Source organism: Dreissena polymorpha, chromosome 5, assembly GCF_020536995.1.
Source record: "Dreissena polymorpha isolate Duluth1 chromosome 5, UMN_Dpol_1.0, whole genome shotgun sequence".
NCBI classification, from domain to species: Eukaryota; Metazoa; Mollusca; class Bivalvia; order Myida; family Dreissenidae; genus Dreissena; species Dreissena polymorpha.
The window spans coordinates 122,528,459-122,544,860 of NC_068359.1; the positions used below are offsets into that span (position 1 = coordinate 122,528,459).

General features: G+C 37.1%; 1 protein-coding gene across 8 annotated transcripts in view; it reads left to right on the forward strand.

The window, feature by feature from the left end:
- Nucleotides 1–16,402, forward strand: part of LOC127832462 (segment polarity protein dishevelled homolog DVL-3-like) — a 106,076-nt gene that overhangs the window by 18,230 nt on the left and 71,444 nt on the right. For all 8 annotated transcript variants that reach the window (XM_052357937.1, XM_052357944.1, XM_052357940.1 and 5 more), the window contains exon 4: nt 10,950–11,029. In XM_052357937.1, the coding sequence (XP_052213897.1) occupies nt 10,950–11,029 (80 nt within the window). The remainder of the gene's footprint in view (nt 1–10,949; nt 11,030–16,402) is intronic.

Genomic DNA, 16,402 nt, shown 5'->3' on the forward strand with positions numbered 1-16,402 from the left:
TGTGGGAAATTGAGAAATTGTTCAGTCCAAAATATGTTGATTGGTAAATGGTTAAATGGATACCATTTTTAAAATGGGAGGTGATTATTGCTTAGGAAATTGCTCTGGTAGGGTTGGATCATTGTGGGAAATTGAGAAATTGTTCAGTCAAAAATATGTTGATTGGTAAAGGGTTAAATGGATACCATTTTTTTCCAAGTTACCCTTTTCCTTATGCGAACATGGGTTGCCTGTTTAGTGGATGATATCTTGTCAATTTTGAGAAAAAAGAGGAATCTCTTCAAATAAGCAAAAATTCCTTTTATCTCAATGTTTAAGTCCACTTTTTAGCGTACCTGAGCAGATCATATTTTCCTCCTAAACCATTGAGCCAATTTCAACCGAATTTCATGTGGAGCATCCTTACGTCACGGGAAAAAAATATTGTTAAAAAAAATTTGGTCACATAACCCAGCTGGCCGCCATGCCCATATATGGTCAAAACCTTAAAAAATCTTCTCGTCAGAAACGGCATGTCGGATTTTCAATTTTTTTTACAGGGATGATCCTTAAAGGCTCCCCTAAAAAAGTTGTTAAAGAAAATTTGTTTCGTCGAAAAACATGGCCGCAGGAGCTCTTTGAACTTTGCATGTTTATACGTTTTTGCATATTTTGTGAAAACTTTGAAAATCTTCTTGTCCATAACCATAAGGCCTAGGGCTACCAAATTTGGTATGTGGTGAAATCTTATAGTCCTCAACCAAATAGGTAGAAAACATTGTGTTTAAAGGAGATTTTGCTTGCTATGAGCAATTTCTTCTTTTGTCTTCTTAAGTCATCTGAGGTAAAAGGGTAACTCCCCTAACAGTACTTCAAGAAATCCTTCATTGCATAACACCTGTGAAGATGTAAGGTCAACTTCTGTTGAACCCATTAACCCTTTACCAAATGACAACTTTTGGACTGTCCCAAATTCAAAGAGGTCGCAGATGACAAAGAACATTGTAATGGAATGTGAAGAAATAGCTTTGGTAGGGTTTAAATCATTGTGATAAAAGGAGAAATTGCTCAAAATAAGCAATTTCTCCTTTAATCACAAATGATTTCTAGAGTCGTCTGCAATAAACCAGTAAATTCTTGTTATTGTTTGTAATGGGTTAATCCATTTCCACATTTTTGGTTGGAATAACCCATTTCCAAACGGTAACAGGTTTTAATAAGTTTGGTGCAGAAGACTGTATAAATCATTGTGATTAAAGGAGAAATTGCTCATATTGAGCAATTTCTCCTTTTATCACAATTATTTATACTCTTCCAAAGCTATTTCTTCATATTCCATTATAATTTTAAGTGTTGTCTGCATCATCTTTCAATTTGGGACAGTTCAAAATGTGTCATTTGGTAAAGGGTTAATGCTTTACCAAATGACACATTTTGGACTTTTCAAATTAAAAGACTTAAATTGTAATGGAAAATGAAGGAATTGATTTTGGTATTTTATAAATCATTGTGATAAATGAAGAAATTGCTCAAAATGAGCAGATCTGGCATCATAATTTAGACATTTTATATTAGATATATACTTCACTTTAATGTTTACATGTTGGAGTATATAGGGTCTACCATTCCCTTGGTCCTCTTGTATTACTTTTTATGTTAATTCAATAATAACAAATGAGCACAAATATAAATGTACATTATTTGATTTATTTAGTTATCTGTGTGAATTTGTACACATTTTTATGCCCCTGGTAGGGTGGCATATAGCAGTTGCACTGTCCATCTGTCTGGCATTACATTTTCCGGACTATTTTCATAAATGCTTTGAGATATTAACCTTATATTTGTTGTGTTAGTCTACCTACATGACTTACAGATAAATTGAGAGTTTCATTCCGGTCCATTGAGTTATGGTTATAGGACTTAGGATTTCTCTATTATAAATGTTTTCCTGAGATTTTTTTTTACAAAAGTCTTTCAGATATTTAGCTGATTTTTGGTATGTAAGTCTATCGGCTTGACCTTCAGATGAAGTGTTAGTTTTGTTCTGGCCCATTGATTTTTGGTGATGTTATGGACCTTTGACTTGGAAATTAATTTTCTCTATAATAACCGTTTTCGGATGTTTTTTTATGAAACGCTTTATGATATTCACTGATATTTTGTTTGTGAGTGTACCTACATAACTTAAAGATCAAGTCAGACTTTCATTTCGGTCCATTGATATTTGACTAAATCAGCGGCCTTGGGCTTTTCTTAAAAATAACACTTCGGGAGATTTTTCCAAAACGCTTTCAGATACTGTCCAAGGACCTAAACTTTGTCATATATCAATGGACCATAACTTTGTAGTGATTTTAAGCTCATCTGTCACTAAGTGACATAGTGAGCTTATGTGACCGTGTGATGTCAGTTGTGCGTCCGTCCGTCTGTCAACAATTTGTTTGTGTAGACAGTAGAGGTCACAGTTTTCATCCAATCTTTATGAAATTTGGTCAGAATGTTTATCTTGATGAAATCTGGGTTGGGATTGTATTTGGGTCATCTGGGGTCAAAAACTAGGTCACTAGGTCAAATAATAGAAAAACCTTGTGTAGACAATAGAGGTCACAGTTTTCATCCAAGCTTTATGAAATTTGGTCAGAATGTTTATCTTGATGAAATCTGGGTTGGGATTGTATTTCGGTCATCTGGGGTCAAAAACTAGGTCACTAGGTCAAATTAGAGAAAAACTTTGTGAAGACAATAGAGGTCACAGTTTTCATCCAATCTTTATGAAATTTGGTCAGAATGTTTATCTTGATGAAATCTGGGTCGGATCGTATTTGGGTCATCTGGGGTCAAAAACTAGGTCACTAGGTCAAATAATAGACAAACCTTGTGTAGACAATAGAGGTCACAGTTTTCATCCAATCTTTATGAAATTTGGTCAGAATGTTTATCTTGATAAAATCTGTATTGGGATTGTATTTTGGTCATCTGGGGTCAGAAACTAGGTCACTAGGTCAAATAATAGAAAAACCTTGTGTAGACAATTGAGGTCAGTTTTCATCAGATCTTATTGAAATATGTTCAGAATGTTTGTCTTGTTAAAATCTTGGTTGGGATCAAATTGGGTCATCTAGGGTAAAAACTAGGTCAATAGGTCAAAGTTTAAAAAAAACTTGTGTAGACAGTAGAGGTCACAGTTTTCATCAAAACTTAATAAAATTTGGCCAGAATGTTAATCTTGATGAAACCTGGGTTGGGATTGTATTTGGGTCATCTGGGGTCAAAAACTAGGTCACTATATCAAATCATAGAAAAAAGTTGTGTAGACAATAGAGGTCATAGTTTTCATCTGATCTTTATGAAATATGGTCAGAATGTTTATCTTGATAATATCTGATTTTAAATCATATATGGGTCATCTGGGGTCAAAAATTAGGTCACTTGGCCAATTCTAGTAAAACCTTGTGTAGATGAAAGAGGTCACAGTTTTCATCACGTCTTAATGAAATTTTGTCAGAATGTATTAATTGATGAAATCTGGCTTGGGGTTGTATATGGGTCTGATAGAATTTAAGTTGATGTAGCAAGGTAAGTCAGGTGAGCGATTCAGGGCCATCATGGCCCTCTTGTATTCCTTAAGTATCAAAGCTATTGCTCGGTCAGCAGCTGGAGCGTGCGCGTCGCGACCGAGGCGAGAGTCACCCGCAGAAGATCTTCTCACCTGTACATATTTCCTTATAGAGGGAACTTCTGCGGGCGGCTCTGCTAATCCAGCTGAGTCCGCCACCCTCGAGCCGGACGTGTTCTACACTGCTATGGTCGCTGTCTCCCCGAAGATACAGCGGTCTCGTCAACCGCTGATACAGGACCTTGAAGACCGGGGGCTCGAGCCACTCTGTATGCAAGGGTCAAGGAGGAAGTGTGGCTTTCACACTATACTTTACAAGAGAGGGACTGGTACATCGACGGGGGTTCGCTATCTCCAGGATCTTGAAGACCGGGGGCCCGAGCCACTCTGTATGCAAGGGTCTAGGAGGTAGTGTGGCTTTCACACTATACTTTCCAAGAGAGGGACTGGAAAGAGCGGGACAGGGAGCCTACCAGTGTGGAGGACGTACGGGGTGGACCTGGTGTTGGCATCAGAACATCGAGGGTGTGGCCCTAGAGAGTGGACCCGGGGCAGCGGTACTCAGTGTGCTCAACGTCTCGGGGTTGAAGACGACGGCCGGTGACGAGAGTGGCCATAAAGGCAGAGCTGCTTGCTGCACTCCCTCGGCGGAGCTGCGTCCAGACAAGAATTTATCTGGAGATTGTCTCCCCTGAAACATCACAGGGGCAGGTCGATACCAAATGTAGTCCTGAAGACGCGGGAACGACCTGTAACTAAACTACAACAACACACACGCAGGCAAAGTTATGTAACTCTGACTGGCATTTTGACAGAATTATGTGCCATTTATATACTTAGAAAATTAAAAATTTGGTAAAGTTTTGTGTTTAGGTCCACCTTATTCCTACAGTATAAAAGCTATTGCTTTCATACTTGCAACACTTATTAACTATCATAAGGGGACTGTGCAGGCAAAGTAATGTAACTCTAACTGGCATTTGGACGGAATAATGGGCCCTTTATACTTAGAAAATTGAAAATTTGGTTAAGTTTTGTGTTTTGGTCCACTTTACCCCTAAAGTATCATAGATATTGCTTTCAGACTTGGAACACTTGCAAACTATCATAAGGGTACAGTAAAAGGACAAGTTGCACAACTCTGGTTGTCATTTTTACGGAATTATGGCCCTTTTTTGACTTGTTAATTTTGAATAAATGGTTAAATTTTGTGTTTCGATCCACTTTACTTCTAAAGTACAGTACTGGCAACGTGTACTTTGACAAAACGCGTGTAGGGGTGTTCAATTTTCCCGATGGGTGACATTTCGCGGGGGGCGGACACGCTACTTACCGCGGTGTTTGGCAAACACCTGAAATCGCCGCGATTGCAGGGTATCGTTAACGGGAACACCCGTGATCACCACGATGCTGCGCAGCCACCGTAAACACCTGTCTGCGAGGGTCAATCATGCGTTTTAAATGTACATGTACAAAATGAAATCATATACTTCATGTACATGTAGATATTATGTGCACATTTATGCGTACTTAAATTGGGCAGTACGTTAAGTCGGAAACTAAAACTAAGCGTTAAGATGATCAATACGATTAACTTTTATGGTGTTAATCAATGCAATTGTCCTTTTTGTTTTCACAAAATTGGGTTTCATTTCTCCCGATTTCCAGAAAATGACTTGTACATGTTGCATGAAATCTAAATATAGCGTGTTACAGCGTGTTTGATTTTTATTTTATTCATATGAAATGCCAATTCCAAATCATTTGTGAGCTACCCCGGTACTTGAGAAGAAATTCACTACGACACTTTAAATTGAAATTAAAAGATCCCAATGTTGTCTGCGCTACGAAGATTTTGTGTAAAAAATAAATACACCCACGCCAATTTGCGCGCTTTTTATGGTTCAGAACAAAGAAAATGAAAATATCATGAACTCTACACAACGCGCGCACTAGGCGTCAGGGGATTAACGAATGTTGGAATACACCTGTTCTTATTGGGCGCTTATTTCATCAAATCTTTAAATAGAAACATTTGCCGAAATTCATTTGATAGTTTAGAGATATGGCGAACGTTTGTGATTTTTGCATTTTTGTCACACTTTTAATGTCAGCATTGACCAGAATTTGAATGAAATCGGAAATCTCGGGATTATCGGTTAATGGACAGAGACGGGAATTTTTGCATGTATGCGGTAATCGATTGTGATTGTTCGTAATCATTGTTAATTTTTAGACACCAAATGACACCTATAACATTCAAACGCACGGTAGATTCTTTCTGCAAATTGGTACCGACCTACGTTTATGTTTAATTATTTTATTTCTAGCGAACACGATGAACACCGTAGTAGATATTATTGGTCCGCGGTGATTCGCGGTGTCCACCTTATGGAAAACGACCCCCGCGAATATTTGATCTGAACACCCATCGCGGGGGTCGTTTGGTAAGCGAACACCTTAAAATGAACACCGCGACCAGTGGCGTTTGTCAAAGTACACGTTGCCTGTACTGTATCAAGGCTATTGCTTTCAAACTTCAAATACTTTCATGCTATCATGAGGTAACTGTACCTGACAAGTTGAATTTTACCTTGACCTTTGAATTACCTTGACTCTCAAGGTCAAATTATTAAATTTTGCTAAAATTGCCATAACTTCTTTATTTATAATTAGATTTTATTGATACTTTGACAAAACTACTCTTACCTGACATACCACAATAGACTTCACCCAAACCATCCCCCGATTTTTTTTTATTTATTTTTTTTTTTTTTAAGATCATCTCACAAATGACCACCACTCCCTCACACTATACCCACCGCACCCACCCACTCAATTTTTTTTTTTTGGAAACGGTTAAAAAACACATATATTTATTTTTAGTATTTTATTTTTGAAATACCGTCCAACCATCGCACCCAAGAATCCCCTCCCCCCCCACCCCCCAATTTTTTTTTTTTTTGCATTTTTTTCTGCATTTTTTTCCGCATTTTTAGAAGATAATGTAATAAATGTCCACACACCCACACTATACACCCCTCTTCACTCAACCCCTCCCTCCTTTGTGATTGAAATTGAGAGTCCCTTCACCTTTAAAAAGATAATTGATGAGCGGTCTGCACCCGCAAGGTGGTGCTCTTGTTAATTCTTTTTCTAGTCTGAAACTCTAATGCCTTTCTCCATGTCCTGCTAGTTTTAATTGAACCAGACTTGCTCGAGCAGGTTTTTCAAAGTAATTTCATGATTTCATTGTTTCAGATCAATAACTTGTCAACGAATTGACCAATGGGCTTGATACGTCACGTTTGTATTGGCCTTGGAAAGTAGATGACCCCTATTGAAATTGGGGTCACTAGGTCAAAGATCAATTTAACTGTCACAATAAGTGTGAAAATCTTTCCGGTCAATAACTTGTCAACAAATTGACCGATTTGCATGATACTTTACATGTGCATTGGCCATGGACAGTAGATGACACCTACACTACGCGGCCCGCGATTTTTGCCTAAATCACCGATCACCGTGTTTGGGTCAACGAGGCAAATCGCGGTGATTCGATGCAAATCGCAGTGCTTCACCGTGATAACACTCTACTGGTGATTCGCGGTGGTTCCGCCATGATTTCACTGCGACCATCTCGCGATAAAGATCAGCTGTTGAATCATCGCAAAACACCGCGAATCGCCGTGATTGCCGTTGACTACTATATCTTATGTCAACTTATTAACTAATGTCATTATTATTGACAATCACATTATATCGCAAAAATGTATTCCAATATGAAAGTAAACACCGTACTTGCTGAATGTCGAATCCTGATTTCCAAACAATATCTTTATTTGTTGAAATAACAATTGTACAGTACGGCTCACACAAAACCAACAAAGTTCGCGACTACAGATTCTTTTGTGCGCGAAGTTTGTCCGCAGCCACATCGAGAATTCACTCCGAATCATGCCGCGGCACTTGGCGATAATTCGCGGATATAAGAAACAGGTACAGATAATAACCTGATATTTTTACTTCTACGCGATTGTTTTAACATTTCGTCAGCTTCTCTGCATACTTCATACAATTACCATCGGATGTCATCTGTCAATGATTTTGTAGGTCAGTAACCATATCGAAGAAACATAGTTTAATCTCGGAAACGAGACTTGATTTAAACGTTGAAATAAACGATATATATTTGCACAAAACTTGCTAAAATACACAGACGACACAAATATAAAAAACATCGACCATCAGAATAAAATCAAATGGTTTATTTGTAAAATGAATACTTTCACTTTGTCCCGATTTTCAGAAAATGACTTTTACATGTGCATCTTAATTTAAATTTACACATTGCTTCAGATGATGTACGCACCTCCAATCCCGATTGGGCTGCTAGATATATTTAGTAAAATAGTAGCGTGTAAAATTCATTTGATGGAACAATAGTAAATGTTTGTCTTTACTATTTCTCGAGCAATGTTGAACAGCATATACTTTTGAAAATGGAAGCTGTGATCATTCGGAATTATCTTTATTTTAAATGTTTCAAACATAGTTTGTTACACTTAAAATTAGGCGGTGAATCGTTTAATTCGGTGGCATTCTGTTTCATTTCGGACCTCGTGCAATTTTTCAGATCATAATCTCTGTCTTAATACTCAAACTTGTTAGTTTCTGACCATGTGTGCTACTGAAAGTAACCATCGGGCTGTGTATTATGGTCCGTGGAAGTTGCTAGGACCCGTGTTGATGATCCCTAAATGTTAGATAAGCATGTGCACTATCGATTAAGTTGGTAAGTACAAAAGTTCTACTGAAAACCGCCGACTGCGTCTTTGTTTTATTATCCAATCAAGCCCCGAACATCCAATATCTTGTGTATTACCAGAAACAAACTAAAGATAAGCATGTGTCGTCTGTCAAACTAATGATTGTATAGCTGTTAACATATTGAAGTAGCTCACACAGTTAATTCCCATATATGCTCTCGGAAACAGACTTGCATAAAACATTTAAAATAACGATATTTATTTTCATAAGAATTGCTAATATATATATAATCTATATAAGTTTGACAATTTCAATAAACAGATATTGGTTTATTTTCAGAATATTAACTCCCTTTCTCAATTCCCAGCAAATGGCATGTACATGTTGCATTAAATCTAAACTTAAATTAATTTGTTTATTGGTGGTTGAAGAATATTATGAACTGTACACGACATTTGTGTGTAGTCAGTATACAATGCAATAATTGTTTCAATAACGGAGGAACTGAAACAGCGTAACGGTTACAATACAGGGTGTTTTAATTATATTTTGTTTAGAGGATATGTCAATGCCAAGTATTTTGCGAGGTACACCGGTTAATAAGTTGAAATTCACAACAAAACTTTTAATGGAAATTAAAATTTATAATATCAATGTTTTACCCACTATGAAATGTTTATTTACAAATAAATACACACACGCCAATTTTCGCGCGTTTTTTTTTCAGAACAAAGAATTAATTTAATTCATTTGCACTATGTATTTGTGGCTAGAATTTGTAACCGAAAATAGCTGTACACGACGCGTGCAAACCGTGTCAGGTGATTTATGCATGTACAATACAACTGATCTGATAGGGCGCTTATTTCATCAAATCTTTAAATAGAAATATATGCCTTAATTCATTTGATAATTTCGAACGTTTGTGTATGACATTCTTTGGGACTTTAATTGTCAATATTAGCCAGAGTTCGCTTTTAAAATGGAAATTGGGCATATGCGGGATTATCGAGTAATGGATAAAGGCGGAAGATGTTGCATGTATGTGATTGAGACAGTTGAAACGTATGTATCGGGGAATCGAGAGACTCGGAAAAATACGACGATTACATTACAAATAGTTATGACTTCGCCATGGCTTCAGAATGTTAATTGCATAATCAAAAACGTAATTATCACTCCTCCAGGTGTGGTATCATACAGCTAGGTGTGAACACTGTTTTGTTTTATACGCAGCATTTAAAAAGACAAAAGCAAGATGTGTTTGTGAAACACTATGTCCCTGTATATGACGTTTGACCTTGGAGGATGACCTTGACCTTGACCCTTCACCACTCAAAATGTGCAGCTCCATGAGATACACATGCATGTCAAATGTAAAATTGCTAGCTTCAATATTGCAGAAGTGACATTACATGAGCAATTTTGACCCATATATTTGACCTTGAAGGATGACCTTGACCTTGACCTTTCACCACTCAAAATGTGCAGCTCTATGAGATACACATGCATGCCAAATATCAAGTTGCTATCTTCAATATTGCAAAAGTACTCATCAAATGAGCGACTTTGGCCACATATATTTGACCTCTGTCCTTGAAGGATAACCTTGACCTTGACCTTTCACCACTCCATGAGATACACATGCATACCAAATATCAAGTTGCTATCTTGAATATTGAAATATTGCAAAAGTGTACATTAAATGAGCGATTTTGACCCATATATTTGACCTTTGACCTTGAAGGATGACCTTGACCTTGACCTTTCACCACTCAAAATGTGCAGCTCCATGAGCATGCCAAATATCAAGTTGCTATCTTGAATATTGAAATATTGCAAAAGTGTACTTTAAATGAGCAATTTTGACCTATATATTTGACCTTTGACCATGAAGGATGACCTTGACCTTGACCTTTCACCACTCAAAATGTGCAGCTCCATGAGATACACATGCATGCCAAATATCACGTTGCTATCTTCAATATTGCAAAAGTTATTGCAAATGTTAAAGTTGGCGCAAACCAACCAACAGACCAACAGACAGGGCAAAAACAATATGTCCCCCACTACTATAGTGGGGAACATAAAAAACCTGTCAGGGACATGGGTGTGAAATACATGTTGACATTTTAAAAAGGATACTCAATTATATCTGCCAACAATGCTAATAATCCCATATTGCTATAATCTCTGTGAAGATTATATATGTACATGTAACGTGGGAAAATCTTTCTACACCATGTTGACCAGGAACGCGGTGAATCATGTGAATCACCACGGAGATTATATTTACATGTATCACATTTGCGGTGATCATGCTCGACCTAGCGTGATGAAACGCGCGAGATTGCGGTGATTTTTCACCCAAAATAAATAATGACCACCGCGTGTCGGTGATTTAGGCAAAAATCGCGGGCCGTGTAGTGTATTGAAATTGGGGTCACTAGTTCAAAGCCTTGTTTGGGGGGCATATATCTCCTATAGAGGAACTCTTGTTCCAATCAGACTTGCTGAAGCAGGTTTGACAAAGCTGATTGGGTAGAGTAATTTCATGAGGTTACAACATGTCTGTTTTCAGTGCCAATGCTTCTGTTGCCAGTAGGGATGACCACTGTGACACGTGTACAGAGACAGATTCTCTCATAAGCTCTCGACGGGGTGAGTTATAACACCAATAAATCCTGCATCTTCATCCACTGTACTTAGAGTGTTGTAATGTGTTTCTTAATATTAGTCACTGTGGCGAGAGTGCTTTAACTCCCTATGCTTTTTTAATATTGCTATGCTTGTTAATGAAATATTCTGCTTTCAATGTTGTTGCTCTTGCAGTCAACTAACTTCATGTTGAGAAATATGGAACAGAGGCATTTCCATTTTTTGCTCGTACCATTATGTTATTTATATATCTCTGCCATACTCAGTCAAAAGGCTGCTTGTACTTCCTTGGCGGTGTCCACTGGTTTGCAAATCAGGTTTTTTTTTCCACTTTTTGGGAAGATAGCCCATGGCTTTGGAATTGGGAATTTTATCGGCATTTTCATGAAATTGGGAAAATAAATTCATTAGCCTTTTTTTCCACACGAAAAGTCCACTGATTAGGGAAATACTAAATTTGATAAAACCCTTTATAAGCATTCAAATTAAAAGAACAAAATCATATAATACTTTGTTAGATGTAATTGAATTAAAATTGAGATAAAATACACATTAGACATCTTTAAAAAAAAAAAAAAAAAAAATTTTTTTTTTTTTTTTGTTTTTTTGGAAATTGGGAATTTTTTGCCACATTTTGGGAAAAAAGTATACTTTTGGGGATTGGGAACACGGCTATAAAATCGGGCCAAAAAAAAACCTGCAAATATTGTTGTAAGTATACTTAAGTTGATTTATAGTTAAATCACCTTTAACCAACGGGTTTTCAGATATGTAAATATGATGCATGGATTTTAGAAAATAAAAAAATCTATAATTTTTACCATGAGAGTGATGTTGAATTGTTGTATTTATTTGTGTTATCAGTTCTTATTTGAGTTCAAATTTAGACTTGAGTTGTTCCTTTATTACCTGATTTATGAAATGTAAAAAGTTTGACGTTTTTGATGTCTTATCGTTCTTGTAAATAACATGATTATTTAACCAGTTGGTAAGATATTTTCAATTTTGTTGATAAATTTACAAATTATTATTCTAAATAAGAAAGGTATATATTTTTCATAATGCTTTAAAAACATTGTGCAATCGATGTCTCTTGGGTCAGGGAACGATGCATTTTTTAATGATTGAAATATCTTTGTTTTGTGTTATACTGTGAAAAATATTGCATACTATTTCTTAAGACCCAGCACATCTTAAATGTGAAGATTACTTACACAAATCTTCAGGTTTGAATATTTGCATAGCTAACATTATAAATCTATCTACATACTGCTTGTTAGTCATGCCTTGGTCTGTATTCACCCGCAGTTTTATAGTACAGCGATTTTCCTTGTCCAATTGGGAAAAGTACCCGTACCGATCCGATTGGGAAAAATTGAGTCGTGAAAACCTCAAAATTGGGAAAAATCGAGTCGTGAAATCCTGAAATTGGGAAAATCGCGTCGTGAAGTTTGGGTCTTATTGAATACATCATACAGTTCATACTTAATTGAACATACCCATTTAAATAATCATTTGCAGGCATGCCTTAATGACCATTAAGTTATAAAGTTTATATAAATAACATAATATTATAAAGAACACACCAAAACAATTACTAGTTGTTTTAATCTCTTTTAAAGCAATGTCTCTCTCTTTCATTTTTGTGAAAATTTCAACAATCTTTGATGTTTGATCATCACTCAGTTGCTTGCATCCCTCCCTGCACAGCATCATTAGTGCTGTCAATGTGTCCTGTGATAGATGGTTCCGATTGGTTTTTTGGCATAATATTTGCTATTATGACTCATTTCAAACTACGATAAGGTTACAAACCGACGTAAAACAGTACGCCGACTGCCTGGCAAAAGAACCGGAAACAGTAACAACTCTATTGATTGAATGCGCTGAATAATAAAACCCGAAATTAATCGAGCGCGTGGTTACACACAACTATACGATTTTCTTTGTTCGCTCGCCGAAAGTTGGTTTTTTTACGAAACTTTCGATCGTTTTGAGAAAAAATTCGGACGCTGATTGGGATTTTTCCAGATGCCGATTGGGAATTTGGGAATTTTCGCTCGATTGGGAAAGTACCGTTTTGGGAATTTGGGAATTTTCGTTCGATTGGGAAAGTACCGTTTACCGGTACTTTATAAAGAAGGAGGAAAATCGCTGTAGTAAATAATAATCTTAAAACTGCTCAGAAAGTTCTTAATGATCATTGATGTTAACAATTAAAATTACATTATTTACTGTTTTTGAGCAGACTGTTAGTGATTTTAACACCTTTTTTAGCATGTACACTGTAAATCGAATATGAAGCGCTCATTTATAACGCGGAATCCAATATAATTTGGGTGGCTCTCGTTTGTTTCTCCAGCCACCATTTCGGGCTCAAGCGTTTTTAACCAGGTTTTTCGAAGATTGTTATTAGATTGGCGAATGTTGGCTGGCGGGCGGGTTGGTGTGCGGAACAAGCTTGTCCGGGCCATAACTCTGTCGTTCATTGTCAGATTTTAAAATCATTTGGCACATTTGTTCATCATCATTAGACGGTGTTTCGCGCGGAACATCGATATCTCCAAGGTCAAGGTCACAATTTTAGTATTGAAGGTAAAAAAAAGGCCATAAATGACCTTGTCCGGGCCATAACTTTGTAGTGTATTGTCAGATTTTAAAATCATTAGGCACACTTGTTCACCATCATTAGACGGTGTGTCATGAGAAAGAATTACGCCGATATCTCCAAGGTCAAGGTCACAATTTGAGTTTGAAGGGAGTTGGACTGGAATCGAGGTCAATTTTATAGAAGGGGGTTAACAATACGCATTTTGAATTGTCTCCCTTTATCAGACTCTTTTGAACTGAAAACCTGGTTTTGTGACAATTTTGTCCCTTGTCTTGGAATTCAAATATGGCAGCGCCCATTGTGCTGATTGCATAATTGACAGAAAAAAAAAACTGAAAGAGAAATGTAAATCAGCATCTTTAAGATCAACTTAGGGAGAAAGGTCATGATTTTTTGTAACAATATATTGCCAAGTGATATGCCTATATAATTGTTCATAGTTTATAACATAAAAACAATCTTAGTAAGTAATATGAGCCAGTAAGTCTGGAGTTGTGCTCATTCTGTAAGTTGTTTGCTTCATGTGGTGTGTGAGATATGAGCCAGTAAGTCTGGAGTTGTGCTCATTCTGTATGTTGTTTGCTTCATGTGGTGTGTGAGATATGAGCCAGTAAGTCTGGAGTTGTGCTCATTCTGTACAGTCTAACCTGCCCGAGCGACCGCCTGTTAATAGCGACCAACAGTCAATAACGACCACACCGATTTCCTCCCGAACGATTTCACTATATATTGAACCTGCGAATAAAGCCCACCTGTAAACAAAGACCAACGACCACCCTTTTACATTCCCAAATCTCCATTTTGATAGCTAACAACGACCACTGCAATCATAAAAATCAACGATTTCACAACTTTCAAAAAACAAAATGGCCGCCAGGACGCTGCGTAGTCACATGATACACATCTTACCAGTTGACTCGTTGGTCGCTATGGAGATATTGGCAAGTGACAGTTTATTGCACTCGATAGCAGTTGTTTGTTTATTTAACATGCATTGCTAATTGGTAGTCGCCTGCTTCTTTTATGCATTTGACAGTTTGTCAAAAGTGTAAAAATTTGCCTTTGTATTTAAGTGACTCGCGATTAATGTACTAATTGCCGAAAATATCAAAGACAAATTTGGGGCTTTCATAAACTCATTAAGGAAATTAACGGTTTCATATCATTTACGATTCCTAATAAAGACAAACATTTTTATAGTCATTCTCTTCTTAAACTTCTCCGTAATAAGACGTTCATAGATTATAGAAAAGTAAATTGTCAGTTCAAGTTAACCATCATGGCTTCCAAGCGTAAGTTCTTGACGTTGGAAGAACGCGTTAAGGTCATTAGTTTGTTAGGTAAAGGACACAGTTGTAGACGAGTGGCTAGTCCTCTTGGTGTAGGAAAAACTCAAATTCAGAGCATTTTAAAGCGTAAACATGAGATTATGGACGAATTCGAAGACAACGTAAACTGTGAAAGTAAACACCCTAAGCGTGAGTCGGAATTCGCGTCAGTGAATGACTTAGTGCATAAGTGTAGATATACAACATGTAATAAATATACACATGTAAAACAAAACTGTGTTTTCAATCCTTTATTTCATTATACCTGCATAAGTATTCAAACATTTAAACAATAGAGCACATACATAGATAAAGGTACCTGCTAAAAAACTACTAGCATATTTTGCAAAGTTTCGATCTATCCTGCGAATAAAGACCACCTGTGAACAAAGACCACAACGACCAAATCCCTTGAGTGGTCTTTATTGACAGGTTGGACTGTATGTTGTTTGCTTCATGTGGTGTGTGAGATATGAGCTAGTAAGTCTGGAGTTGTGCTCATTCTGTATGTTGTATGCTTCATGTGGTGTGTGAGATATGAGCCAGTAAGTCTGGAGTTGTGCTCATTCTGTTCTGTATGTTGTATGCTTCATGTGGTGTGTGAGATATGAGCCAGTAAGTCTGGAGTTGTGCTCATTCTGTATGTTGTTTGCTTCATGTGGTGTGTGAGATATGAGCCTTATTCTGTATGTTGTATGCTTCATGTGGTGTGTGAGATGTGCTAATTCTGTATGTTGTATGCTTCATGTGGTGTGTGAGATGTGCTCATTCTGTATGTTGTATGCTTCATGTGGTGTGTGAGATATGAGCCTCATTCTATATGTTGTATGCTTCATGTGGTGTGTGAGATATGAGCCAGTAAGTCTGGAGTTGTGCTCATTCTGTATGTTGTTTGCTTCATGTGGTGTGTGAGATATGAGCCTTATTCTGTATGTTGTATGCTTCATGTGGTGTGTGAGATGTGCTAATTCTGTATGTTGTATGCTTCATGTGGTGTGTGAGATGTGCTCATTCTGTATGTTGTATGCTTCATGTGGTGTGTGAGATATGAGCCTCATTCTATATGTTGTATGCAGGGATCATATTTTTTTCGGTTTTGTCGGTCCTAGACCGACTGGGGCCATGAAAGACCGATTGAAAATCCCAAACAGTCGGTCTGATTCTGTTCAATATTAAAATTCCCATGTCATGAAATCGATTACACAGTGTACATGCTAACACACCCTAATGGCATTCTTATCTCGATAAGGTGTGATAAACCATCCGCTGCAGTCTCTAAACCGGTCAGGACCGGTTTATTGCACGTCAGACCAAGAATAAAAAACTTGTGAACAGCGGATTAAGGACGCATCCGAAAAGACGCGTTTGAATGCACGCGCTGTAACTAAACAAAACATGCCGATACATTTTCCACCAGCGTAATAATCCGGTAAATAT